The following is a 27351-nucleotide window of genomic DNA, read 5'->3' as shown; positions in this document are numbered from 1 at the left end:
GGGGTCTGAGGTCATCCCATACCTTCCCTGAATACTTGATGTAGCTTCCTTCAACCACTTCCCCAGGAGAAATAGGTTAGGGCAAGGAGCTACTTTTGTTTGTTTGCTGAGGTTATGAGCACTAGAATTGAAATATGTGAGGCACTCTGTGTGTGTGTGTGTGTGTGTGTGTGTGTGTGTGTGTGTATGTGTGTGTGTGTTGTGGACAGCTGGTAGCTGACAGAGGTAGCGGATGGCTGCATTTCCTCCTCACGCTGTTGGCCCTTGGTCCAGCAGGAAGACTGGACCTGAGCCATTTCCTTTGCCCTTGGACAAAGACTTACAGTTCATATGGCTGTACTTTGGAAGCCACAAGCCCATCATCCCCTGGGTTCCAGGACATCAGGCCCGGTTCATCCGGCCAGGACAGCAGGCTGCAGAGTAAGAGCCTCTGAGGTTCCCCTTATTCTCAAGTTCAACCAGCTTACCTTACTTAGGGAGAAAGGGAAAGGACCCATATGTAGGTTTCTTCTGTGAAAACTGACTCAAATTCTGAACTGGGAAGTTGGCCCCTATCAGAACGACCTTTGTTTACTTGTGAGTGTTTCTGTCTTGGGGGACACATCGCCTGGCTCTCTAAGAGGTCACACGCACCCTTAGACCCCTGGGTCTGCTTCTGTTCTCTCTCTTCCGAGTTCGGGTGATTTGCATTTGTTTGGTTTTGAAACAGGGTCTCATTTCAAGGCCCAGGCAGGCCTTAGATTCAAAGGCGCAGGCAATCTTCCTGTATCAACCTTCCAAGGAGCTGGGCCCATAGCTGTAGTGATGCAGCCTGGCTCTGTACACCTTCACTGTAGCCAAGTCACATGCCTAAGTGCCACTCCATGTTGAGTTAGGATGGAGGATTTTAAAGCCACCCACTCTGGGTTATCTGCCCTACTGTCTAGGTCCCTGGCTGTGCTACCAAGGCAGTGTGATACAGGTGAGCAGTGTGGCCCAAATCCTATGTCAATGGTAGTGTGTCTAGTACATGCCCACACAGTCCTGGGTGCCCCATTAGCTATCCACTTGTACCTATATTTTCCTGCTCGTGCATGAGGGTTTGGACTTAGGGAAGGCCACTGAGCTTCCCCTTCCTCACAGAGCCTGGCTGTGATAGGAAGTTTCCAGCTGAGTGGTCAGTCACACGTTAATGATTAACAGGCAGAAAGCGGGCAGCTCGAGTCTATGAAGACGTTCCAGGTGATCTTCCTGGGCACCTGCAAGATACAGCCAGGTCAGAGCCTCACTGTAGTCCTAGAGGTTACTCAAGTGCCAGCTAGAATTGGGGTCTGTGTGGACCAGCTCTGGTGGGCTTAAAGACCTTCCTTGAGGTCATTAAGCATTACTCCAGTCCTTTGCAGATTGAGTTCTTTGCTGTGCTTGGGTTTTACAGAGTAATAAACATGATTTAAATTATCAAAATTTAAAACTGGGCTGGAGAGATGGCTCAGTATTAAAGAGCCTGTACTGTTCTTTCATAGGACCTGAGTTCATTTTCCAGCAATCCATGTCAGGTGGTACATAGCTTACCTGCAATTTTAGCGTCAGGGGATCCAATGCCCTCTCCTGGTCTCTCCATATACCTGCACTCATATGTACATTTCTCCACACAGACAGACAGACAGACAGACACACATACCTAAAAAAATAAGAATAAGTATTAATGTTTCTGAAAACTATCAGATATCAGACAGTGTAAGTCTCTTCCTCTTTCCCACCACTGTCCCAGTCAGGCTTCCAGTGCAGAGGACCGGGACTTTCTGGGATCCCCAGGTTTCCTTCCCATGGCAAACTCTTCCCTGTGTCTCTTATAAACAAAGATCTCAGAGGGCTGTGCTGTGGCTCAGTTGGAGAGTGCTTTCCTAGCATGTCCCAAGCCCTGGGTTCATCGCAGCATAGCAGAAAGCAAGCATAATCTCAGTGTCATGTGACTTCGGTGCTGTGGCGTTCATGTTCCCATCTGATTAAACACAGCGTGTTTTATGGCCTTCATCCTTTAATGAAACCACATATATCTTCCAATGCCATCTCTGCCAAAGCATTGCAGTTCCGTGGCCACTGTCTGTTTAGTGTGGGCTTCCACAGATGGGTCAAGCAGCATTGCAGGATTCATTTCTGAGAATAAGGCTTAGGCTTTCACGTGCATAGACTACCTGATCTAGCCTGCTGATTTCATTGCATCTTCCACCACAGTGTTGGCATTCTTACTTTGGCAGTTCCTGTCCAGGCACAAGGTATGGTTGGGTGGGGGGTGGGTGGACAGATTTTACGAAGTGACTGGGGCCTCTGTGAGTCTCCTGGTGGAGAGTTGAGGTTCTTTTGGGAAGGGCTGGATCACTTTACAGAAGACATGTTTCCCTTGCAACTCTTTAACTAGTTAGTGCAAGACCTGAGTGAATGAGCATGGCTCCCTTGTAATAAAACTTTATTAAGACAAAGCCAGCATGCTGAATCTAGGTCTCAGGCAAACCTTTTGATATATGTAGCTGCTAGGTACCTTAGGACCCAGGCTCCCCTGTGTAGGCATAGGGATGGCTTCAGGAAGGATAGGGCCAGCCCTTCCTCTTCTCTACAACATAGCTTACTCACATAAGAAGGGGGCTCAGTAGAGTAACTAGAGTCAAAGAGAGAGGTTCTGATTTGAACTAGAGGATAGTCTGATGGCTGCCTGGGAGAAGGGGCATGAAATTTGAACCTCAAAGTCTCAGTCATGAGCCAGGCAGAACAAGGGTTAGGACTGAGTAAAGCTTAGCAGTAAGAAGCTTACGATTGCTTACTGTTGGCAAGGCAGGCAGGAGGGGGAATGGGGCAGTGCTGGAGAGATGGCCTCATGTGGAGCCAGGCCACATGAGCCTCAGCCAGCTGTACAGAGGAGCTGGGCTTCACCCTGACAGCTTGGGATGTCACATGTCTGGCCAAGGAGAGCAGGGAGACTGTCAGAAGCCAAGAGGATGGTAATGTGTCGAGATTATGGAATGTAAAACAGGCCAAAGCAATCAGCTCAGGACTAAAACCCAGGCCCAAACTATGGAACTAAACATTTGTATGACTTTGTTGCTTCCTGCATCCCTTAGAGAAGCTCCTACTTATTTCTCAAGGCCTAATCCAAAATGTCCCATCTTTCTGACCTTTCTAGGGGTAGTTACACTATGTTAGGGAATACTTGTTACCACAGTGTCTCCTTATTGAGGGTTCATGAGGGCAGAGGGCATGCTTCTTAATGCTGGGTAAATTAAGCAGTATATTGAATCAGCTGGGGTAGAGATGTATGATGAGCTAACACATTGAGGAAACTGAGACCTTGGGGACTAGGAAATTTGCCTAAAATGACAGGAGTAAGGACTGATTCTGTTTGGGTTAGTCATTCTGCAAAAAAGTTTTCATTCCCTGTGTCTCCCAGCCAGGGTTTTTCTCCTTCCCAGTCATTATCATTTGCTATTCGTTTACCAGGCAGTTACTGGAGCAGTGGGGGGGGGGGGGGAAGGAGAGACAGAGAGACTGTGTTCAGGAAGATGAAGGCAGAAGATAAAGTTTAATTTCCAGGGAGTCACCTCACCACCATACCACATGTTCATAGAAAAGCCCACCCCATCTAAATCCCAGCCTGAACTTTGTTGCCCAGACCAGCCTGGTTGGCTTGCCCTGGCCCTTTGAGAAGTGCCAAGAATTCTTGTTTCTACATTATCTGCCTTATGTGTTATAAGCAAGTTAAACATACAAGAGATGTTTCCACAAAGTTCCTGAAGCTGGGTCTGAGGGATCCTCTTGATTCTGTTTAGTATCACCTTATTATTAGAGGGCAGAGTTGGAAGTTCTCTTCTGGCCTCTCCACCCATAGCTACTGCAGTCTGGTCTCTTGACACCACCCTACTTTACCCTAGCCAAGCGAATGCCAGATGTGGCCACTGTGTCTGTGCATGGGAACATTTGTAACCTTTCAAAGTGAATGAGAAATGGTATTACTTTATACTTTCATTCCTAGGGGCCACTGGTGCCAGGGATCCTTCAGAGTCATCCACTGGCCATTGGATATATATTCTTTGTAGAAATGTCAGCCCCATCCTTGGCCTTTAGCTGAAAATCAGTCTTCTAACTGATGAGCTTCTAACTTTATGGGAGACAGACCGTAGATTATTGTCAGATCTGATATGCAAGTATTTCTTCTCACTCTGGAGTTTCTGTGTTTTTGTTGTTGTTTGCTTTTTGGATCTAGGTCTCATGGCATAGCCTAGGCTGGTCTTGAACTCAGGATCCTCCTGACTCAGTGTCCTAGGATCTGGAATTACACAGACTTGTGTCACCATGAACAGCCTGTGTATTTTTAACATTGTCTATAAATAGGCACAAGATGCCCCCATGTTAGTGACTCCTGCAGTTTACCCACTCCCTCAGGAAATGGTCTTGCAGGTGGGGTGTTCAGGCTGGGTGTCTTCTGTATATGTGAGCATTCTACCAGTGTGGGTACTGGGCACATTGCCTGCCTTATGTGTTATAAGCAAATTAAACATACAAGAGATCTGCAAGCTGTGCGAGCTTGGAGTGGGGAGGAGAAGGCAAGGAAGGGCCCTTAGCTTCAGTCTCCTTATCAGTGAATGGAGCCTGGAGTAACACTTTACAGTGTTGCCCACTAGCCCCATTTCGAATAAAGTACTCTACGATGCCGATCATTATTGCTTCTAGCATGTGCCTAGCCATAAAGGGTGTGTGAATGTGTTTTGAGAGACATCTCTTTCCTCCAGATTTGGGATAGACGCGCCAGAGCCCTGGAACTTGTTGCTCCGCTATTTGGGGGTGCAAAGTTGTGTACACTTGAAGCCAGCCGGGATTGGCGCACATTGAGGTTTTCAGCGCGTTCGACCTGTTGCGCTTACAAGTGAGGAAGACACCAGAACATGGGATTCTGGGATTCTGATGTTATGGGAACAAGAGCAGAATCTGCGCTCCTCCCGGAACTCACGGCTCTGGCCACGCCCCCACAAGAGCCCCACCTCCGCCCTGCGGCCCCGCCCCCTCCCGACCACATTCCTCCGGCCGGACTTGAGCTACGCCTGGCGGGCGGCGGCGGAAGGGTCGCGCCGGGCTGGTGATTGGACTCGCAGGCCTAGGGTTGCGTGAACCTGCGGGCGCAGGGCAGGAGGGACCGGAAGGCGCGTGGTGGGTGGACAGGTTTTCCGGGATTGGCTCCGGGGTCCGGCGGCCGCGGGGGGAGTCGCGGGCGCGCGGCTCGGCCTGGGTCCCCGGGCGCCGGCCCGGGCCGCTCCTGTGGCGGTCGTCATGTGGTGCCTGCACTGCAACTCAGAGAGGACCCAGTCCCTGCTGGAGCTGGAGCTTGACAGCGGGTAAGGCCAGATAAGGGTGGAGGCCGGCGGGAGGAGGTGGGCCCCAGCCACGGTGGGATTGCCAGCGGTGGGGATCTTGCAAATGGGTGCCAGAACGGGGCTGCGGGGATGGGTGTAACTGTCGGGGCAGGGCGCCTAGCCAGCCTGCCTGCCAGAAGCGGGTCTCTGTTAGTGAGGACGTGTAAAGAGAAAAGTGGGTTGTAGGGACAGGAGTTCTGTGGGAATGAGTGGGAAACTAGATTCGGTGTGTATGTAAAGGGCAAGACAGCAAATGGCCAGGAGTTTGTGTCAGGGAGACTCCCCAGTTCTGCCTGTGTCTTGTGTCTGATTTCAGTGCACAGACTGCTTAGGGGCCTCTCCTACAAGTCTGTTGGTTGGAAACCCTGGGTTTGTCTGCATTTATATATCTACTCTGTCAGGGAGACTCCAGCAAGGGTGTGTTCCAGGTGTGTGCGCGTGTGTGTATGAGATACCGCACCACTGGAAGGCCACCTGGGCCCGTGCTGTTTTTGACCAAGTACAGATGTGAATGGGCTGCTGGCTGGGAGGGTGGATGTTGTTTACATGCTGGAGTAAGGCTTGTGCCTGGTCCAGGAAGGAATCTGATGGCTCAGAGAAGTTGGCGGTTTTGGTTCTAGGGGCCTATGGAAGGCTGTCTGAGTACCCTAGGCCTGGGTTTATGGTGAGAGGGAGACTGTGTGTGTATGTGCTAGGAATATTGATTTCCTCTGGCTCAGCAGCACAGCTGCCCCTGAGCTGTCTGCAGCCCCCTCCATGAGCAGGGGTGTGAGGCTGAGGGGATTTGTTGACAAGTGGACTGGGCCTCTCTGGGGGAAGCCCACTTAGAGCCTTTTAATCTTTTATTTAAAAGTTTCCCAAAAGCCTGCCTAGCAGTTGCAGTGAGAACATGAGTGTATTTTGCAGTACCTCAAGCCTGGCGTTCTGGGCCTAAAGCTTATGTGGACTGTGGGGAGGAGGCTCATTTCCTAAACCCAGCACTCTCAACGTCTGAGGCCAAAGCCAGGCAAGATGCAGCTGCAGGACCATCTGTGTTGAATTGCAGGCTTCGCTTAGAATTGGGGTTCACCACCAGATCCCACAGGTGCTCAGCACTCTTCACACTTCCTCAGCTGTCCCATCCAGTGTTTTACATTCCTGTCCTATGGTACCGACACCGACCGTCATATTGCAAGGGAGCAAAGAGTTTGTACTTTCAGTCTCATCAGTACTAAAGTTCTGTGGTGTATGGAGTGCCTCATGTATGTATACTAGTCTCTACCCTAGAGACCAGGGAGGGGCCCAGCAGTGAATGTAGCTCAGAGTTGTGTTTTTAGTTTCCATGCAGCTAGCAGTCTAGGGGTGACCATGGTCACAGCATGACCATGAGAAATGGGTCAGCGTTTTCTGACGACACCTCTTCTCCCCTGGAGCTGAAGGGGATAAGGGTTCTTTTTTTTTCTCTTCATTAGGACCTCCAAGTGTTGCCACTTTAGCTAGTGTGTTCATGGATGCCTCCATTGTATTTCTGTCCCTCTTCCAGCTTCAGGGAAGGTTCCTGCCTAGACCCTGGCTCTGGGTTGCCGCTTGACCGCTGCTCTGTAGCCACAGTGGTGCCTGATGTCCTGGAGACCAAGGAGTCCTGCTCAGGTGCAGCCCGTCGGCCACAGAGCAAATGGGCTCACACACACAGAGTGTGGTTTTTAAGGAAGCCTGAAAAAGGATAGAGAGACTAGTGAATGCTGCAGAGGCTGAGTTAGGTGCTCCTTTGAATACAGGCTTCCTGGCACTGTATTGCGTCTTGCCTAAAGTTTTTCCACCTGCTCCCTAAACTCAGATAGCAGCCAGTATGCTGCAGAGACTTAACCCAGTCTCAGTCACCACAGGGCCCGCTGCTCTGCATGCACAGGCTTCTTGAGTAGCATGGGCGCTTGTGGCCCACCTGATGCTTCAGGGCTTTCCCACATCACAGCGACACAGGATTGTTTGCCTTTCTTTTCTAAAAGAACAGAAGCAAAAACGGAGAGCCAGGTGGCCATACCTGGACCACAGCAGCCCAAGAGGCTCAGGCCTAGATGTTGGGTTGGAGGCCAGGCCTCTGGAAGTCCCTGCCAGGACTTCAGGTTTTCATTCAAGGAAGTCGGACTATGAACTAGTTGTGCTAATATTTACACAGCTTTGGCTTAAAACACACACAAGACTGACAGCTGCATGGTTGAATAGCCTGATGACTGGGCAGATGGGTGTTTGTGGAGGGGATTGGACAGGCCCCCGGGTGTGTGTGTGTGTGTATATGTGTGGATGCACATATGTGGATGCACATGTATAGCCACATTTACCTGGCTACATTCTGCAGATGTGGGATCATGGTTTGCTAGAGTATCAGGAGTTCAGACCAGCTCAGAGCATCAGGAAGATGGCTCAGGGAGACAAATTCTTTCAAACCACGGCTTACTTTTTGAGTTAATTCAAGTTAATACAGCCCTCCAGGCCTCAGTTTCCCCTTTAATGATAGGGCATGACAGTAGTGCCTGGCAGGGGCATTGCCGATATGGGTGGCCTTCCATGGCTGGCCAGCCCTGGAGCCTCCAGTCTGCCGTCCAGTTTGTCCAAGTCAGCACTGTGCACTTCCCAGCTGCCAGTGACCCGCTGCGTTTTCTTCCTTCCCCTTTTGTAAATTTCCTTTGAATGATGATGATGTGTGAAATATCCGCCCAGTAAGCACAGAGGCAAGGCAACCACCAAGCTCTAGTAGGCCATGGGACTGTGCCACGGCTGGAGGCCTGGGAGAGGTGTGTTTGTCTGGGGAAAGGAGGCTCAAGGCTGTTGAGTGAGATTTACCCTGAGTCCTCAAAAGCAGATCCTAATGACTTTAAAGGCCATTAAGGCTCTTCAAGAATTAATTGCTGTGGCCTTAGAGGATCTGGCTGATCCACTGCGGGAGCTGCTGCTGAGAGAAAATTGATGGCAATTATGGGGAAAATATGGCATGGTGCCAGCTGGGCCTGTCCCAACTCTGGCTTCGATAGCGGTGCCCTTATTTAGTGATCCACAGCACCTGGCCCGTTATCAGACTGACCACTGCATCCAGGAATACAAGTGTGAACAGGGATGGCATGCTCTCCTGACCATGGGAAGAGGTTGACCCAAGATGTACTCAGCGCCAGGCTTGCCTGTCTGTGTTCTTTCATTTCCCATGATAATTACTGAGCACCTCTTTGGCTAGACCTTGAGATGATGGAGGAACCATGGTTACTATGTATGCCACTTTGGCCCTTCTGGTTGAGCAGTATTAGGTATATTACTTCCCCTCTCTGAGCCTTGATTGTCTCACCCATGACATGAGACTGCAACTGTGAGTCGGGGTCGGGTAGGGTGAGCAGCTCTGCCCACAGAAGCCCAGTGAGTGCTCACGACTGTGACTGTCCAGCTTTTCCCTGCCACAGCAAGACTGCTAGATTAAAATGGTCCCCACCATCTTCTCTTCTTCTGGATTGAAGACTGGTTTGGGGACTCTGCATGGGGGCACTCTCTGAGACCACTCACGTAGAGTTTGTCTGTCATTTGAACATTGCCACAGCTTCTCTGCTCATCATGGAAGTGGCTTCCTTCACATTTTTATTCTCTTGGTGCAAGGTCTCTTGACACAGTGACAGCTCAGTTTGAACTGAAGGCACTCTGTAGAGCTTTCATGAGACTCTGCTAACAAAACTGGGAATCTCGCTGGATTTGCTTTTCCTTTCTGTTCAAAGGTCATTATAGTAATAGCCACATGGCTGTTCATAGCAGTGGTGTGTGTGGGGGTGTATGTGTGTGAATGTGTGTGTGTGTTAGTGTGTGTTTTCAATTAGGAGTACAGGCTTTTATCCCTCATTTCAGATATAAGGAGGAAGCCATACAGAGTCCCCAGCCAGGAAGGGCTGAGCTGGGATTTGCACCCTGACTGCCTGGCTTCAGGGCCTGTGTGTTCCACAGCCAGGATCTATTTCCTCTGGGGTAACTCATGTCTGGCAAAATGTTACTAGTGTAAATAGATCTGGTATCCTCTGGTGTCTAGATTTCCAAAGTTTTCCCAAGTTTCCCAGCCTGTACTCTCGTCAGTGACAATGTGCTGTGCTCTCCTGGCATCTCTTTCCCCACAGACCATAAGAATCACTTCTCTGGACTCTACCAGGGGTATGTGGGTAGCACTTTAAAAACAAAACAAACAAACAAACAAAAAACCAAAGAACTTTCATCTTGTGTGCAGCCCCAGCTTCAGTTATGTATGATCTGGGGGTGCCAGGGACAAAAGCTGACTATCCCGATTCACTGAGGGACCAATGCAGGCTTCCACATGGTGAGGAAAGCCGTGGCTTCTGACATGAAAGGACAGATGGCTGTGGGCGGTGAACTTAATCCCCTGGAGGGGAGGAGGATGGTTAATAAACTGGAAGATTTGGAAGAGGCCCCAGCTGGGAGCAGCCTCTCATGCACACAAACAGAAAGGGTTCCCCCAAATTGCCTGCTGCCCAGGCTGGGTTGGATTCTGTCAGCAACCTGAATATATTCTCCCAGAGACCCTCTTTAAAAAAATGCTTGGTACTTTTGTTTCTCTGCTGACTGGAAGGAAGCTGGGTGGTGCGGGCACTCAGATGCAGGCAGAGCATTTGGAACAGAGCTTGTGGTCCCACTAAGCCTTTACTAGGCAGTGATTATAATTGTCATTTATTCTAATGGGTCTTGTTATTGTTGTTTGTGTGTTTAATAGGCTTTGAAGGGTGACCTCTCTCTCAAGAGGAGGCCACCTAGGAAGGCCTGGCCCTCACTAGCTGTTGATTTCCCCTTTGACTTTCTGTTTCCATTTCTGTGAAGACCCTTGTGGTCACCTGGAGATGAGGGTGCTTGGCCTTCTCATTGGGAGCAGACTTCCTACTGGACCACCCACCTGTGTCCTGACCCTGAAGCCTCATCTCTGTTCTCTGGTACCTCTGTGACTTAATCACATCTTATACTTCAGTTTCCCCACTTATGGAATGTAGATGATGGCAGGTGGCTGTGGGGTAGCTGTGAGGACAGGAGAAACTAACTCACGTGCCAGTGTGTAGAGGTGCACAGAAACCCGTGCTGACAGGTGGTGGCACTGAGTATTTAGGCTGGTGTGGCTCCCTAACACTAGGACAGGACTGTGTTGCTTGTTCATGGAAAGTGCCTTGCTGGACAGCAGTGGTTAATTTCACTTTCTGGCCACAGAGAAAACTAGTTTTAAAAGAGGGAGGGATGCAGACGTAGGAGTGAGGGGGACAAGAACTGTTCTGCATTTAACAGTGCAGAGCTGGAATAGGGCAGACCAGAAGGAAGTTATGATGGTCCACAGGCTCTTGTGCTTATAGTGCTGTTAATACATGCAAAAAAGCACACAAAGATGAAAGGAATTGCCTTCCCACAGATTGGAAGGTGTGCCCAGCAAGGTGGCTTGCCATTCAGCTAGGGTGAAGAGGGAGGCCTGGCCTGCATGCTCTATGAGGCAGAATCCGAAAGCCAGGGAGACTGGGCACTGCAGACCATGAGGTGAGTTCCCAGCCCTGAGGCAGATGGAGTAGAGCTCTGGGGCCTTGGGTTCAGTGGGTGGCCTGTGTTGGATGGCACTTTGGGCCACGCTGGTAGTTCTGGTCCTGTCTGTTCTGGCACTTGAGGCCCAGGGCTCAGGGCTTAGCTTCAGTTCTAGAGGGAAAGATGAGAGAGGGACTCCTTAGCCACCCCTATCACCACCCTAGGTTGGAAGTAATGTCAGTAGCTAAGAGATGGCAGTGAGAGCTGGAGGAACCAGGCCAGAGTCCCAGATCTGCCTAGTTTTTAGATGTGCTGCTGGGGCAACTGGTCACCGTGCTGAGCTGCCACCGCCTTATCTGTCAGTGGGGACTGTGCAGGCAAAGGCAACATGGGTATCGCACACAACAGGTGCCCAATCTGTGACAACAGGAAAGAAGGGGGTGCTGAGTTTAGGCAAACCCCAACTACTTTTAGTGGGTGTGAGTTAGCTCAGACTTGCAACTGGGATGTGTCCAGGCAACAGAATAAGAACAACAGAAATTACACTCCAGGGCCTTTGAATGTCTGTCTGTTTGTCTCTGTCTTTGTCTCTGTCTGTCTCTCTGTCTCTGTCTCCCTCTCTCTCTCTCACTCTGACACATACACACATTCACACATGCACACACCACACACTGGAACTGCCCATGAACACTGTGGAGTTGCTGCCATCATTCTAATGTGCAGGCAAGGAAACTGAGGCTGGACAGAAGAACTGAGCTTTGCTGTGTATAGGCAAGGGTTTCTGGTTGATGAGAGAACCTCTGGCACTATGAGGATATGACACGCAGGCTTAGAACCCTGGGTGAAGATGGTCAGAAGGGTAGAAGTGGCAGTTCTGGAGAGACCAGGGTCTACAGGACCCTTCTGGGCTCACCTAGTCCCCCACTGACAGTGCAGGGCTTCTGAGTGCCCCCCTGAAATGGGTGCTGGGGTGCATTGCCACTTTGCAGAGGACGGAGGCGCTTTGGGTACCTAGTGGTCTTGCCTTTCTGGACCCATTTGTCAGCTGCAGGAAGTTATCTGTTGTTTCTCAGGATTGACCTATGGGTTTCAAGATAGAATAGGGTCAACTCTCTACTCACCACAACAAAAGGGAAAGCTGAATCAGTCCAGGCAGGTAGTGGGAGTTCAGTGCCATATAGACATTCTGTGGTTCCTGCTAAATTGCTTGAGTCCAGTCATCACACTGGGTCATGGTGTAATTTTCCAGTTGGTCTCCAAGAGTGAGTCCTGGTGGAATTGGGAATGGGGAATGGCTCTTTGCTGCTGGAAGCAGGCAATGCAGCCATATTGGCCTGCTGAGAGCCACTCTGGGCCAGGGCTTAAGTGTATGTATTTTTGAGTTTGTTCTGTTTTGAGGCAAAATGTACCCAGAGGGCAAGAGTCCTTATGTAAATAGCAAATTCTTTAACTTAGCCTTTTTTATAGAAATATTTTCTTTTAAAAAAGATTTATTCTTATGCATATATAAGTGTTTGCCTGCATGTATGTATATGCACTATATGCATATCAAGTACCCAAGGAGGCCAGAAGAGGGCATTGGTTTTCTTAGAACTGGTTTTGTAAGCTTCCATGTGGGTGCTGGGAGTCAAATTCATTTCTTCTGTAGGAACAGCAAGTTGTTAACTGCTGAGCCATATCTCCAAGCCTGTTACAGAAAATTTCAAATGCCCACAGAAGTAGAGAATTAGTGAATCCCATGAGTAGCTTATCATATTGCTATCTACTATTTTTAAGCAAATTCCTCTGATTTTGAATCTGGGACCAGTCTCATGGTCACCCTTATCCTGGCCCTGGAGATATGCTGTCCCTGGGGTGGGTGCCTTGCACAGCCCCTGGCTATGCTGGCCAGAGGCTCACTCATCAGTTGTGTATAAGACTTGTTTCTCTGTCACCCTAGGACCTCTGAGAGTCAGGCCATAGAAATGGGCTCTTGGCCTCTCCCATGAGATCTGTTCACTCTGGTTCTCAGATGAGTGTAGAGTGCTGTGAGTCAGGCTGGGACTTTTGCCTCTCTCTTATCTCCTTTAGCTTAGCCTATTGTTTCCTTTGACATGCTGCCATTCAGTGTCAGGGTCCTTAGCCTTTGCTCAGCCCCTTTCTCCTTTATCCATGGTTTCTTGTTCCACTTCATCCCAGGCCCAACTTCAGTAGCTAACACCACTCTTCTCCCAAGGGGTCCTGTGTGTACCTACAGCTCAAGTCCTAGAGAAGTTTTCTGTCTCTTTCTCAACTCTACTGCTCCTTGCTGTCTGAGTTTGTACCACTAAGGCTTCCTTGACACCTCCCTTGACCTGCACTTTTGGGAGCTGGTTAGCTCTCAGTGCTGTGTGCGGAACCTAGGATATAGTAATAGGTCCCTAATAATAAGACTGACACATGGTAGTTGTTGTCATTATTATGAATGTCTTATGACTAACCTTGATGCCTACCACAGTTCTTGGCACATAAGGGACAGGACTCAATCAAGTTTGGTTAGAAAAGACCCAAATTGCCTCTGGCTCTGTCTCAGTACAGGAAGCATTCTTAGGTCAGACTTCCACCTCCACCCTGGGTGTGGATGCTGCTGCTTCCCACAGGGTGCTCCTCCCCCCCCCCTCCTCCTGTTCATCACTTCTCACCTGTTGCTAGGGTATGATGCAGAGACAAGACTCCCAGAAGCACCTCCTAGCCTTCAGCCCCGCCCCCTGCCCCCCCCCTTGAGGATTGTGGGTGTGTCATCTTTAAGCCCTGTGTGGTCATGGTATTCCCACCTTATTTTGCTTTGCTTTTGCTTTGTTTTGTTCTGTTTTGGAGACAGGGTCTTACTGCATAGCTCTGGGTGTCCTAGAGCTCACTGTGTTAAACAGGCTGGTCTTGTAGTCATCTCTGTGTATACAGTCCACCAGCCTCTCTGCCTCCTGAGTGCTGGAATTAAAGGCATGTGCTACTGCATTGCTACTTTATGGTTGAGACGTACAGGCCCACAGAGATCCCAGTCCCTGATCTGTGGTCATAATCCCTGCCTGAGGAGTATGCAGTCACTGAGAGAGGGCCTTGTGTACCAGTGATGTGGAGAGTCAAGGGTGGTGCCCTTCTGGGCTTTGCAGTTACGCGAGGATCTCAGGGGACTGAAAACACAGTATAAGGTCATGCTGGCTGCTCTGCCCTGAGTGACAAGCAGTAGTGGGCTGACCCCAGAGGGACTTAGGTGACTTAGGCAGGGAACAAGGGACAGCCTAGTCTTGAGGTGGTCTACATCCTAGTTGACACAGTCCCCCTTTCTTCTGCGAAGCCTATGGCCTTGGTTAAGTGTTTACCTCTCTGTGTCATGGTTTCTTCCTCCACAAAATGGGAAGACAGACAACTAACGTGTCTTCAGAAATGTACCAACTGCAATATCCTTGTAGGTGCTAGTGGTCACTGTGTGTCAGTTCTAAGCTAACTATGGTGGACTGCCATGTGTCAGGTGGGGCAGAAGTAGTTTACTGTGCTTTCTGCCCACTTCTGCCATCTACTTGTGTAACCCTGGCAGCAGGGTAGGCTAAGAGGCTGCCTGTCACACAGGCCTCTTTCTCCCTGGTGCAGCCCATACTTCCCAGGGCTGCCTGCCCAGCCTGTGCCTCCCCCCACCCCCGGTCTTCCTGGGGTGTCCTGGGCCCAGCCTGGCCCTGTCTGCTGGAGCCTACCACAGAGAACTGCTTTATTTAAGTCCATTTTGCGCGTATGGAAATAACTAGAGGACTCTGTATTTAATTTGGCTCAGCTGGGAAGATTTTTGGCTCTGTGTGTGTATGTGTATTCTGAAAAATCTTTCCGAGCAAGCCCCAGGGTCGGAAGCTTCTGGTCATCTTTGTGCATTCAAAACCAACAAGAGCCGCCCTGCTAGCTGGGGTCGGTTGGCAGAGGGTGGACTGCAGGGAGTGGTCCATGAAAGCAAGAAGAGAGGAGGCGGGGGTGAGAGGGAGGAGCTAGATAAGAACATAGTGGCAACTATGGGGAACTTTGCTCCTGCATCCAGCAGTGAGTGCTTTAGAGTGAACAGATCTTTCCCAACTCTCCAAGATGTGTCTGGCTCCATAGGCATTAAGGATTCAGCTGGGTCGCTGCATGGAGCATTCTTCATATCCCTTTTCTCCCCTGGACAAGTGGAACAGAGCCCTAGGGTTGAGCCCTTCTCTAGTCAATGGCATAGGGCTGAAAAGACGAGTGTGGGAACTATTGTTGGCAAGGCTTGTCTTTGCTTGACCACATGTTCCCAGTAGTTAGTGGCACTAGCCAATGTGAGCACAGAGAAGTGTGGTCACTTGCCTCATGTCATGCAGCACTTCACCAGCTCAGCCCTGGGTACCTCTGGAGCCATGAGATGTCATCCTAAACCAGGGCTGACATTCTCAGTGGGCAGGGCAAGACACCCTGATGGTTTGAAGTAAATACTGCCATCTGGTGACCTCTTACATTCTGTCCTGACAGAGGCATGGTGGTTCTCATGATCTACTATGAGTGGGCAGTGGTCGGAATAATGAGGCAACCTTTGTGGAGTCTGATAAAAATCACACTCTGAGGACCCACTGAGAGCAAGGCCTCAGCTCCCCACCATCCCTGTAGAACTCTTCCCTGGTGACTCTCCTTCTAAATGAGGCTTCTTGGGAATAAGGAGTGGGCCTTGAATTTCAGTCTTATACAGATCTCCGCAACAGGAAGGCGGGAAGGGCATGTGTGAAAAGAGTTGAAGGCTGGTGTGGGTAAGTGGTGAGATTGATGGGGACTGTGGCAGAGTATAAGTATAAGCACTCTAGAGCTTGCTGCGGCTTCCACTCTTGGGTTGTAGGCCCAGGTGGCTGGGTTCTTAGCAGTTGTCCCCTCTCAGAAGTCAGAATTGTTGTATCCAAGCTCTAGATGTTAAAATGGTGCCAACTTACTCTTCGTTTTCCTTTGTTTATTTGGTTCATCCAATGGTTGGTTGGTTGGTTGGTTGGTTTTTGGTTGGTTGGTTGGTTGGTTTTGAGACAAGAGCTCACTGTTGTAGCCCAGGCTGGCCTTGAACTTGTGATCATTCTGCTTCTGACTCCCAAGTGCTGAGATACAGGCATGTAGCACCATGCCTAGTTTATTCTAATTTTTAAGACAAAACATTGTGGGGAACCACATAGCATACTGCCAATCTGTGCTGGAATTAGAGCCCTGTGCTCTCAGAGCCTTCCTACGAGCAGGGACTGCCCAGCCTTCTAGCCAGGTGGATATACCTTACCCTTATCCTGGTCTTGGTCTAGAGTCTCTAGAAAGACTGCCCACAGTGGGCCATTAATGTAAGCTTTCCTGAGTTTAGGCCTGTTTGGTATTCTTGTCCTGGGATGTGGGGCTGCATCCTCAGGCATGATGGAGTGTTCTGCAGAATGATAGTGGTGACTGTGTGAATGACACCTTGCCAGACTGAGGTCTGGCTGGGCTTGATTGCAGGGTGTTTGCTTCTGACCCCCGACCCCCACCCAGAGCCTCCTGTCCCCTTTGCCAGCTGGCTTTCTTCCCAGTTGAGGGTGTGGGTTGCCAGCCTGTGTCAGGCAGGGACTCTGCTCCTACTGCCTTTGTCTGGCCTGGTAAGGCATAGCTTCTAGAGGCATCCTGTGTTTGTGAGAAGTGGACCAGGGCAGATTCAGTGGCCCTGAAGCTGATCCCAGTGTGTCCGAAAGGGTGCTTCTGCATTGTCCTCCATACCCTGTGAGTTGAGCCCCAGGAACTATGCTATGATGTGACAAGTTTGTGCCTATGTGGAGTCTATGGCATTTCCACAGTGTAGCTTCCTGCCCTGTGTGTGACTTGCAAGCCTCCCTCCTACAGGCCTCTCACCCATGAGACACAGTGGGTAGGGGAGGGAGAATGCACCAAACCATATTCTTGTCTTTTCTGACTTCCGTGTGGCTTTGACCCTGCCTATTCACTGGACTCTGGGTCAAAAGAGCTGGTCCTTCACTATCAGCATCATTTTATCTATTTCACCTGCTGTGCCCAGCTGTATTTGGGTACTGGGGTTGTCTTGTGAGCAAATGGATACCTCTGCTCTCTAATAATGGTTTCTTGGGGAGAGACCAAGCGATGGTAACTGTAGGTGTTCCTTTCCTCACTCCTGTGTGCTGCTGATAGGGTGCTCATGGCTAGGCCCCCAAATCACCTGCACTGTTCACATGGGTGCCAGGTCTTCCCTGGTCCTGGGTTAGGGACTGTTTGTGCGTTGCTGGACCCTTGTGTTCCTTTTGATGGGGTCGTAGATGGTTTCAATGTCTGGAGCTGGTTTAAAGCCTAGGTTGATCCTCAGAACTCTATGGGAGCAACTCATACAGAGCCAGGGGCAGTCCACTCTGCCCCACTTCTCCACACCATGTACCCACTCCTGCCTACAGTGGGAGGGAGGGCTGGCTCAGAGGCCGGAAGGATGACCAGCCTTCTAGAACATGTTGTTGACAGGACAGGACACTGTGAGAGCCTGGCTGCAGGGTCTGGGTCAAGGGACACGGAGCCCTTTCTTCCTTCCCTGTGGTGATGCACTGATGAACAGACAGTGAGATCAGCTGCCCAGGACACTAAGGAAACAATTCCTGCTCAGCCTGCCCTCTGGGCTCTCAGATACCCACCAACTCCTGAATTGTCACAGAGGGGCAGCATTGCCCCACATAAGGGAGGGAAACTGAGGCTCGGGAAAAAGCTGGTACTCAGTCCCGATATACAACTCCAACGCAGAGCACAGTGGACAAAGGAACAGTTGTCAGGAGTGCAGGTTCCTTGCTGAACTGGGTGGGGCACATGGGCAGGCTGCTAGCCATGCCTCCTGTTAGCCTGGGGCAACCCTAAAATGACATCTGTGTCTGCACACCAGAATGGCCCCCAAATGGCTCAAGAAGCCCCTAGATCCTGACCTCTGCTCCTCCTGCCTCCTGCCGCCTGCCTGGCTCGGGCAGCAGCTGACAAGTTGGGGAAATGCTGAATGTTAGTTCAGTAAGCAGAGCTCTAAAAATAGCCACTGCTCTGAAAAGCCCATTGTTTGGAGACCCATATTTTTCTACATATATAAAGGTGGCTTCTGGCAGTCTGGTTGGAGCAGTCAGAGAATGCCACAGGCTGTGGGCTGAAGCAGGGCTGCAGTGTATCTCTCCAGCTGGGACCAGTAGCAAGTCAGTAAAGCTGTGAAACTGGAGCTAGGCCAGCATCCTCATGAAGGTGGTGGTTGGGTTGTGTTAGTGTAGCCCCAGTGTTTCCCAGGTGCCCAGGATGCCTTTGGCCACAGAAGCCATGAGTCCTAGACCCCACTCTACATCGCAAGCATGGGCCAAAGTGATCCTGAGCTGCCCAGTGCAGAGTTCAGGCTGTGGATTGTTGTGGTATGGAGGAGTGGGCAGCTGACTGGCCTAAGAGAGCCCAGCCCTGCTCAGAGCCCTGCTCCTGGCAATGCCTCCTAAAACTCTGTTCCTGCCTCTGTCCCCTCTGCCAATGTCAGGACCACTGCCCTGCCTGACGGCCAGTACCTTGACTCCCACCCAATCTTTCATTTTCTTTCTTAGCTACAGTCTCCCACAGATACCTCCAGCCCCTATTTCTCTTCCTCACCCTACCAAGGCCTGCAGCTACCATTCAGAGTATATAAAAAAGGTTCCTGGGTAGGAGCTGGATTGTAGGTGAATAGCCAGGACTTAATGGGATTAAACTGAGCTTGGTGGTCCTTTGGGTTCCTGGGGAGAGGCATGGCTAGATCTTGTGAACCTTCTGGGTCATAGTGATGGCATGATTTCCCAGACCTGGGTGGGAGGTGAAGTGCCATGTGCTTGGAGCTATGCTTTGATTATATCACTGTGGTTATAGGGAGGGGATCAGGTAACAGGAGGCTCTGAAGTACCTCTCCAGTAGGAGAGGTTCTGTGAAAAGGTTGAAGGGCAGTGTCCTCTGGTTGGTGGCAGGGAGGCCAACCAAGCGGTCAGAGCTGGCTCTGCTTTAAGAGTGCCAACAGATGGGCAAGGGAAAATGTGTGTAAGAGAATGGCCACGAGGATAAGCTACCCTCCTGCAAGTGGGAGGAGTAGAATATAGCTCCACTCCCTGCCTCTGAGGGCTCCTACCTTGCTGCCTTGCTGGGTTGTTGGGTCTTCTGCTTATCTATCTGTGTCCTCATTAGTGCAAACTTGTGAACAGGATAAAAGCAGAAATCTGATGCTACCCGATGCCCCACTCCACCTCCATCTAGCCCTGCAGGGGAAGTTTCTACACTGTTAGAAGTGCTTGTTATCAACTTTCAATTTGAGAGCTATGCTCCTGGTTACTCAGCTGGAGCCCTGGTGATGTTGGTTGAATGTGTGTCAGGGCCCCAAGTCTTTATTTTACTCTTGTGTTCCCAATACCACCACCACAGCCCCTGTGTTCCAGACCTGGCTGCATCTAGAACTTTGATCACAGGGCTCATACTCTGATCTCTCGTGGACTCTCTGGATGCTTGGTCCCTTGCCTAGACCCCCTGGGTGTGTCAACACCAAGCCTTTCTGCCCTCTACCCTCTTATCATTCCAGGTCTTCTGGGTCAGAATTAGAGGACCCCTCCTTCCACTCTAGGAGGGACTCTCTTAGGTCTAAAAGGCTTCTCTATCACCATCAGTGCATACTCCTGTCCAGGAACCATTTACCAACAGGGCGGAGGGCCTGTCAAGAAGTGGCTTCCCCTACCTCTTTCTTTTCCCTTACCCAATCCCTTGTGTCTTTGCACTCTGCTCCTGGGGCCACATCAGCTTGGGGACATTCCAGTGTGAAAGGACTAAGGGCTGCCATGACTAAAGTCCTGACTCATCTGAAGTCTTTGTGAGCCACACAGTGGAGGGCCAGTGTGTCCCAATGGTTAGCCTGAGCTCGCTCTGGCCTACCCAGGGAGTAGACTGAGACCAATTAATGTTTTTAACCCTGTGAGTGCCCAGCCCTCTCCAGCAAACCCTGCAAATCGATGCCTCCCTTCTGCTCCTGCCATTTATCACATAGACCCTGCCCCTTGGTTCCAGGACTGCCCTACTGAGATCTAAGGTGATATAGCCTCCCCTCTAGAGCTGTGCCAGCCCTACCCATGCTTAGAGGACAAGTCTTCCCACTTCCTATCCAGACTCTGCCCTGGTCTGTGTTAACAACCTCACCCAACCAACCTGAGGCTATGATGGAGCACATGGGACCCCAGCCCAGGAAGAGACCAAGATTGTCCCCTGTCCTTGATCAACTTCAATTAATGCCACCCTATCAGCTAAGAGCCATACAGAAGCCTAAGACTGGTTTGCCTAACCTACTCCAACCTCATATTTTGGAAATCAGGAACACTGTCTAGGGAAGCCACAGGAGGCACACACATATCAGAAGGCTGTTTGGCTCTGGTAGGTGCAGACTGCCTAGAATCTGGTCCAAGGTGCTTAAATGTGAGTGTTTAACCACAGGTGGGTCTCCCAGATAGCATGGGTCCTCTAGCCCAGTCCCAGCCTGCTCTGAAAAGGGTGGTTCCCTAGGAAATGTCTCCTCCTTGTTCCCCAAACATTCTAGTGCACTGAGTCTTTCCATAGCACTGTCTTGGGGTTACATATTCTAAGTCCTCTCTAGGTGATTGGCAGTATGTGTGGGGAGGGGGTTGTGGGTATGGGTAGGACCAGTGAGTGCTGTTTCATCTCAAGGAAGACTGTGTATGATCCTCACTCTCAACAAAGAAATACCAAGTGAATGTGGGTCAGTGCTGGGCTCAAGCCAGCCTGCCTGAATTTTGGTTTCCCTGTCTTGCTGTGTGGTTTGGGAGAGTGGACTGAGTTACATGTGAAGCCTGGAACATTTCTAGGTGTATAGACCTTAGCTTGCTTCCACCACCACCATCATTAGCCCTGGTGGTAAACAGCAGGTCCCTTCTTCTGCTATGCCAGCACTGCTGCCTGGAGCCACTTCTGACTAACATTTTTCTTGAGAAAAACTCATTCATGACTTCACAGGCCATAATTAGAGACATCCAAGACAAAAAGGCCAAGGCCTTTACCCCCACCCAGACTCACACACAACTAGATCTAGAGCCAGGGCCAGAGCCAGGATGTGGCATTTAGTTGGCCCCTGGGATCTGGTCAGAGTCCCTCGTTTCCCCTGGAGCTTTTTAGTGCAGACATGCAGATTTTTTCGATGACCTGTAGGCAGGGCCTCTGAAGTCCCAGTCATGAGGCTGTCCTGGGCCCTGGGCCCCTCCCTCCTGGAATCAGAGTAACCAGCCTTTAGAAAGTATGCTTCTTTTATGAGTGGAGCCCTCTCTGTGCAGGATGTCTCTGTATCAACACTGCTATGTCCAGCAACAGCCTCTTGCAACAGCCACTCTCTGTTCTCTGGCACTGGAATGGAAAAGTGAGACACCATGATCCCTACTCATTCATGTCATACAGCTGCAGTGTACAAGCAGAAAAGCAGTAAGCAGTTAACCCTGTGCTCCATGCATTGGGGACTCTGAGATTTCTTGCGTGATCCCTGCCTTACTCGGTCTACAAAACTAACAGACCATCTCTTGTGAGGTAGAAATGAACTGCACAGTGAGGGTGGGAAATTGGCTTTCTGAGTCAACCTGAAGTCCCCAAACAGGAAGGGAGCCCTGCCTGGAGCAGGGCATGCACCTGTCTAGTGTGGCACCTGGCCTGCCTAGTCACCATGACCCCTTCTTGAGCATGGGAGCTCATGCCCCATCTGCTGAAGAACCACACATGCATACAACCCAGGTGCTGTACAGGTGGGAAGTGACAAGGCCTCCAAAAGGACTGGGGACTGAGACCAGATGATAGCATAGTGCTCGGAGGCCAAGACTGAGACCTGACCTGTGGGTCTGGGGAGACTTTCAGTCAGGCAAGCAGTATTTCCCACTCGTGGGGGTGACCCATGCAGGTCACATACCTCCAGAGGGAGAGCGCTTACTGCCTCCTTTCTCATGTTGGGACTACATGGGACATAGTATTTTCTTTTCCCCATGGAGAAATCATTTTATCATCCTTTAGGACTGAAGCAAAGGGTCATATACCCTGACAGGGGCTGTTTCTGGCCTATCTTGCCCAGATAACTCAGCTTGTAGTAATTTGGGTCTGACCCATGGGGTCTATCTCCCATACCAGCTAGGATCAGATATAGGGAATCTATGTGGAATCCGACTGAGGCTCCACTCAAGATCAGCAGGAGGGAGTCAGTGATAGATTAGCAATGTCTGCAGGGGGCTATGAAGGGTAAGATGAAAGGTCTGCCACCTCCAGTCCAGCTCCTAGATGCAGAGGCTTCTGCTGTGATGTGACAACTGCATCAGGGCTATTTTTTGCTCCTGGCTTTTTGTCAAGCGTGGCACGGGGCCTCAGCTGTGTGTCGGCATCAGCTCACATCAATCTTATAGTCAGATGAAACCTCTCCAGGTCTCTTCACAAGAACAGCTGTCAGGTTAAATCTTCCCCATCTTGACATTACTTCCTGTGTGTGGGTATAAAAGTAATTGCAGTCAGTCCCTTTTAGGTGGGTGTCTAGATTTATTTCTAATCTTGCGTGCTCAGAGACCACAGCTCTGTGAAAATCTTTGTATCTACGCCTTTGTGTGTTAGTCTCCTTTCCTTAACATGTGCCAGGAATGAATGTTGAACCACGAATATCTGAGACATGTGACAGGCAACAACCACCCAATTGCCATAGAACATTCTAGAAACTGAACAGTTAGGAATTCTCGTTGATGTGGAATGCATATCTCATCCCAGTCCTTGATCTGCCTGTCGTCTAGGAGTCTGGAAGAGACATGGTAAATTGAGGGGTATCAACAAAGACACACTCTTAGGCGTTCAGCCCTGTCGGACAGACCTGGATTTAGGGAGATGAACCTGGGTGGAGGGAGGGTAAGATACAGCACCAGGGCTCAGGAGGCTGCAAAGGTGCCAGGCCAGGTCTAGGTGGAGACTGACATACAGAACAACACTCCACTTGCTGCATGGTGATGTTCTGGGAAAAATATATCATAAGTGGAAATACCCCTCAAACTCCCTGCACAGTAGAAAAATCTCAATACAAATGGCTATATCCCAGGACACACTGCGCCTCTGTGGCTGTTTTGTAGTAAGGGACAGTTCTTGCCAACCCCATGCCTCTGCAAAAGAATGTGTGGTGGAGCTGAATCAACCTCTTGAAGAATCTCTGGGAGGATGCTGCAGAGAAAAGTCATCCTGGATCCCTCCCTGGATGTCCAGATGTCCACCAGAGTAGAGTGAGATAGCCCTGCTTGTGCCTGCCCTAGCAGTGGGTCCAAGTATCTTTGCTCATTGGCTTGGCAGCATGGGCCTTTCCACTTAGAAACGTTATCCTTGGGCCTCTCAAATCAGAAATACTCCAAACAAGAAAAGCCTCTGTTGGTATGTGACACTGTGCGGCTTTTGATGGTATTGTCATGATAGGTCTTTGAGGCACCTAGGGAAAGTCCTGGGTGCTGGCTCTGTCCTCACATCTTTGGGGTTGGTATGGTAGAGCAAGATCTAGATTTTTTTAATTACATTTATTTTCTTCTGTGTGTGTATGTATATATGCATATATATATGCCATATACATATGTATATGTATATACATATGTGTATGGAGATCAGAGGACAACTTAAGAGAGAGTGAACCCTCTTTCTACTATGTGGGCATCAAACTCGGGCTTTCAGCTTTGGTAAGCACCTTTATCTGCTGAGCTGTGTTTTTTCTGGATTGTGGAAAGTCTGTTCCACCACACATCCCAGCTGAGTGAAGCCGGGTTGGCTCTGAAGGAGGCACTGATGAGTTGCCTCTCCCTTCTCACGGGGAAAGCTCTGGAGAGACCTAGTCTTCTCTCTCTCTCCCAAGCCAACCTATTGGCCTCAAACTGCCCAGAGCAGTAACACAGCTCCAGAAAGCTTCTGTCTATCCCTGACCTCTTTCATCCTAGGCTCATCCTAAAGGTGGCCCCCTCCAGGGCAGGCATCCACTTTGATGTCTCATCCATGGAGGCAAAGCCAGCTGGGGGATAAGTTTCTGACCTCAGCTCCTTTGCCCCAAGCTAAGACCTACTGAGTAGGCTGGCACTCCTGGGCTTTCAGGCAGCCTAGACCCTGCTCTCTCCCCATCCACCAGAACAAAATGTCTTGCCCTTAAAGCTGTTTAAGAACCAGACAAAAGACTGAATCCCTCAGGCCACTGCTCCTCCACCCTGGGCTTGAGGGTCAGGGACAGCATCATGAGCCAGGCCTAGCCCATTCCTCTCTGACCTAGCCCCCTGTGGTTCGGTTGTAGCCTGTTGACCAGCAAGGGGCTTAGGCTCTTCTCCGGGGATGGTGGTGACTGACTGCCTGTCTACTTCAGGTTCAGTGCTCAACTGGTTTGAAACCCCTTACAAAAGGCACAGGGTGTATTTCTTCCAGTTCAGAACACACAGATGAAGCCCCTAACCAGAACATGCATTCATTTTAAGGGCATACACCCCTGTGTGTGCTGACCTACCAGAGTGAGGTGGAGCTCAGCTTTGGTGCCAGAGAGCCAGGATGGGCTTTCCCAGTGGAAGCTGCTGTTCTGTAACCTGGGTGGCCCAATTCTAATGGGACTTATTCTCTCCTTATGACAGTTGGTTGAAGTTCTGAGCATTTAATGAAAAATGCTAGCCCAAGCTTCAGTAAACTGTGAGAGAATTTTCAGATCTAACACTCTCTGCCCACCCCCACTCTTCCCTATACACACACACAGATCCCAGTCGCTCTGTGGTAGCCAGAGAACCTTAAAGGGCGGTGTTCCTTAGACGAAGCTGCTAATACTACTCAAAGAAAACCTGTAGGAGGAGCCAGGTAAAACATGTCTCCCAACTCCTGATCCAGGTCTCCATCAAAGGATGGCTGTCATACCTTATCCACTGGGGCGTGTTGGGAGGTTCAATTGCCTGTCCTTGGAGGCAGAGGCAGTTGCTGGCTCAGAAGCCCAGTTTCTAAGCTGTGGGCCAGAAGGAGGTGCTGAGATTTGCTGCTGTCCCTGGTGCATTGTGCTTAGAGTCTTAGCCCCTGGCAGCCTTGGTCCTCCCTGCTTCAGGCTCCTTCCCACAGGCCCCACCCTGGGATGGACCCCCTGGAGTACAAACAACAGGACTACCACAGAACTGGTCAGGGGCCACCTATCTGCCAGGATGCTTAGTGCGGGGACATTTCTTATTGGTCTGAAAAGCAGACATTGGAAAGGACTGCAGTCTGGGTGGGGCCCTTCTCTTTTCTCTCTGTGCCCATTCTAGAGACCCTCCACCCTGCCCCAGGGACTATAGGCCTTTTAGAGTCCTGCCAGCACTGGGGTGTCTGGTCTCACAGGGCCAGGAAGCCTGGCAAAGGATGAGGGCTTGTGTTAGAAACTCTTCAAATCAGTGTCTCCTTTTTCTCCCCATCCCACACTGAAAAGCAACTGCAGAGAAAAACAGTATTTGTGTAGAATAGAATGTTCCAGGCCCAGAGCTAGGATGAGTCAGCAGCCAGTCCCTCTGTCCCCATTAGTTGGCCTTGCTCCTACTTGGCATGAAGATGCTCTGTGGGACTATAGGCAGTGAGGTGAGGGGCACCCATTTTCTGCCTGTGGTACCTGGGACAGTGTTTATGGGGACCTCAGTTTCATCACCTGTACAGGTAGTTACAGTTCCTTTTTTCAGGGAGTGTTAACAAAATAACATCATGTTTGCTTCTAAGCTTGCTGTGACAAATGCCAGAAGTGGGCCTCACTCACAGGCCTTCGTTATCTGTAGACTCTGGAGGCTACCAGACTGCAATGGAGGTGTGGCCTGATTGCCTTCTCCTGAGCCTTTCTCCTTGGTGTGCCACCTTCTCCACATGTCTTCACTGTCTTCCCCTGAACATGCTATATCCTGCATTCACCTTTGTAGAAGGATACTAGTTCAGTTACACTAGAGTCCACCCTAATGTCTTTCATTTTGATGACACTATCTCCAGGGAGCTAGAGAGATGTCTCAACTGTTAAGAGCACTTGCTTTTGCAGAGGACCTGGGTTCAGTTCCCAGCATCCACATGGTAGCTTATTATAACTGTCTGTAACTCTAGTTCCAGGAGATATGCGGACACAGACACATACTTTCATGCAGATAAACACTTATAAAGATAAAGAAAAATAATTTTAAAAGATCCTGTCTAAATATAGTTATGGGAATATGGGTGTATGAAAAACAGCTCTACATTTTATTCAAGTGGCAGGAGAAGTGAAGATCTTGCTTATTCAAAACATATTGAGCACAATAGCACTGGCCAGGCTCTGTTCTAAGTTCTGAGGGGCATCAGCACAGTGAGTCAAAACCTCTGTCTTTGGGGGGCTGATATTTTTGGTTGGGAAGCCAGCCCCTACAGTACAGTATGCCAGATGTTAGAACAGGCAAGTTGTTCAGAAGCTCCAGGAAGATGGAGAGCAAAGGCTCTGAGGGCCTTGGCTACCTGCGGTTGGGGGTGCTCTTCCTCACCTGTTTCCCAGGTTCTGCGTTCCCATTCAGCATATGTCTCTTCTTTCTTTCCTCTGCAGTGTTGAGGGCGAGGCCCCCAGCAGCGAGACTGGCACATCGCTGGACAGCCCCTCAGCCTACCATCAGGGTCCCCTGGTACCTGGTTCCAGCCTGAGTCCAGACCACTACGAGCACACATCAGTGGGCGCCTATGGGCTGTACGCAGGGCCAGGACCACAACAGCGCACACGGAGGCCACGGCTGCAGCACTCAACCTCAGTCCTGCGCAAGCAGGCTGAGGAGGAGGCCATCAAGCGCTCTCGGTCACTCTCTGAGAGCTATGAGCTCTCTTCAGATCTGCAAGACAAGCAGGTAGGTGGCAGGGGTCCCTGCCCACTATCCATGGTCTCCCAAATGGCTTGAGACTTCAGCTGCCTGATGTTCTTGGTAATGGGTTCCAGCTGGTGTGCACATCTGAGGAAGAGGGGATCCCTGCCTCCACTGCTTTCAGAGCCTTTCCCAGCCCAACTCTGCTGAAATGTGGGAAGGGATTTACACTGATGGTCAGGAGCACTGACATCCTTTCTGGGGACTTATATAGAGTCCTCTTCAAATTTTGCCTTTGTAGGTCTCAGTATCCCTCACTGCAGGATATGGGGCCTATGTGGTGTATCTGAGTGTCATGGCCCAGTACCACCAGGACACAGGTTGCCAAGGTGGCCATAGAGGTCCTTAGGGTCCAAGAAAGGCCTGAGGGAGAGGGGCTACTTGGTATCTTCCCCTGTGGCTATGGCTCCACAGTATCTATGCTTTAGAAAATGTCTGCATTGGATGCTGCAGCTCTTCATCAGGCCTCGGACCCAAGGATCAGGCCGTCTAACCCGCTTTTGCGGTTGCTTGTGAGCAGAGCAAATCCTCGTGGTGCAGGTGCCCAGTAGTGACCCAGCTAGTATGGGAGTGAGTGCCTGCTG

The 27351-nt window shown here is 50.3% G+C and overlaps 1 protein-coding gene across 10 annotated transcripts in view; it reads left to right on the top strand.

Annotated features, from left to right (window-relative positions):
* LOC116099261 (IQ motif and SEC7 domain-containing protein 1) overlaps nucleotides 1–27351 on the top strand; it is a 330953-nt gene that overhangs the window by 269182 nt on the left and 34420 nt on the right. For 8 of the 10 annotated variants that reach the window (XM_031382561.1, XM_031382555.1, XM_031382559.1 and 5 more), the window contains one exon: nucleotides 26461–26752. In XM_031382561.1, coding sequence (XP_031238421.1) covers nucleotides 26461–26752 — 292 coding nt within the window. Of the gene's footprint in view, nucleotides 1–5032; nucleotides 5361–26460; nucleotides 26753–27351 lie in introns of those variants that run through there. The other 2 variants (XM_031382565.1, XM_031382558.1) reach the window with 2 other exon arrangements.

Source organism: Mastomys coucha, unplaced genomic scaffold, assembly GCF_008632895.1.
Source record: "Mastomys coucha isolate ucsf_1 unplaced genomic scaffold, UCSF_Mcou_1 pScaffold20, whole genome shotgun sequence".
NCBI lineage: Eukaryota > Metazoa > Chordata > Mammalia > Rodentia > Muridae > Mastomys > Mastomys coucha.
This window is presented reverse-complemented; position numbering and strand designations above follow the sequence as displayed.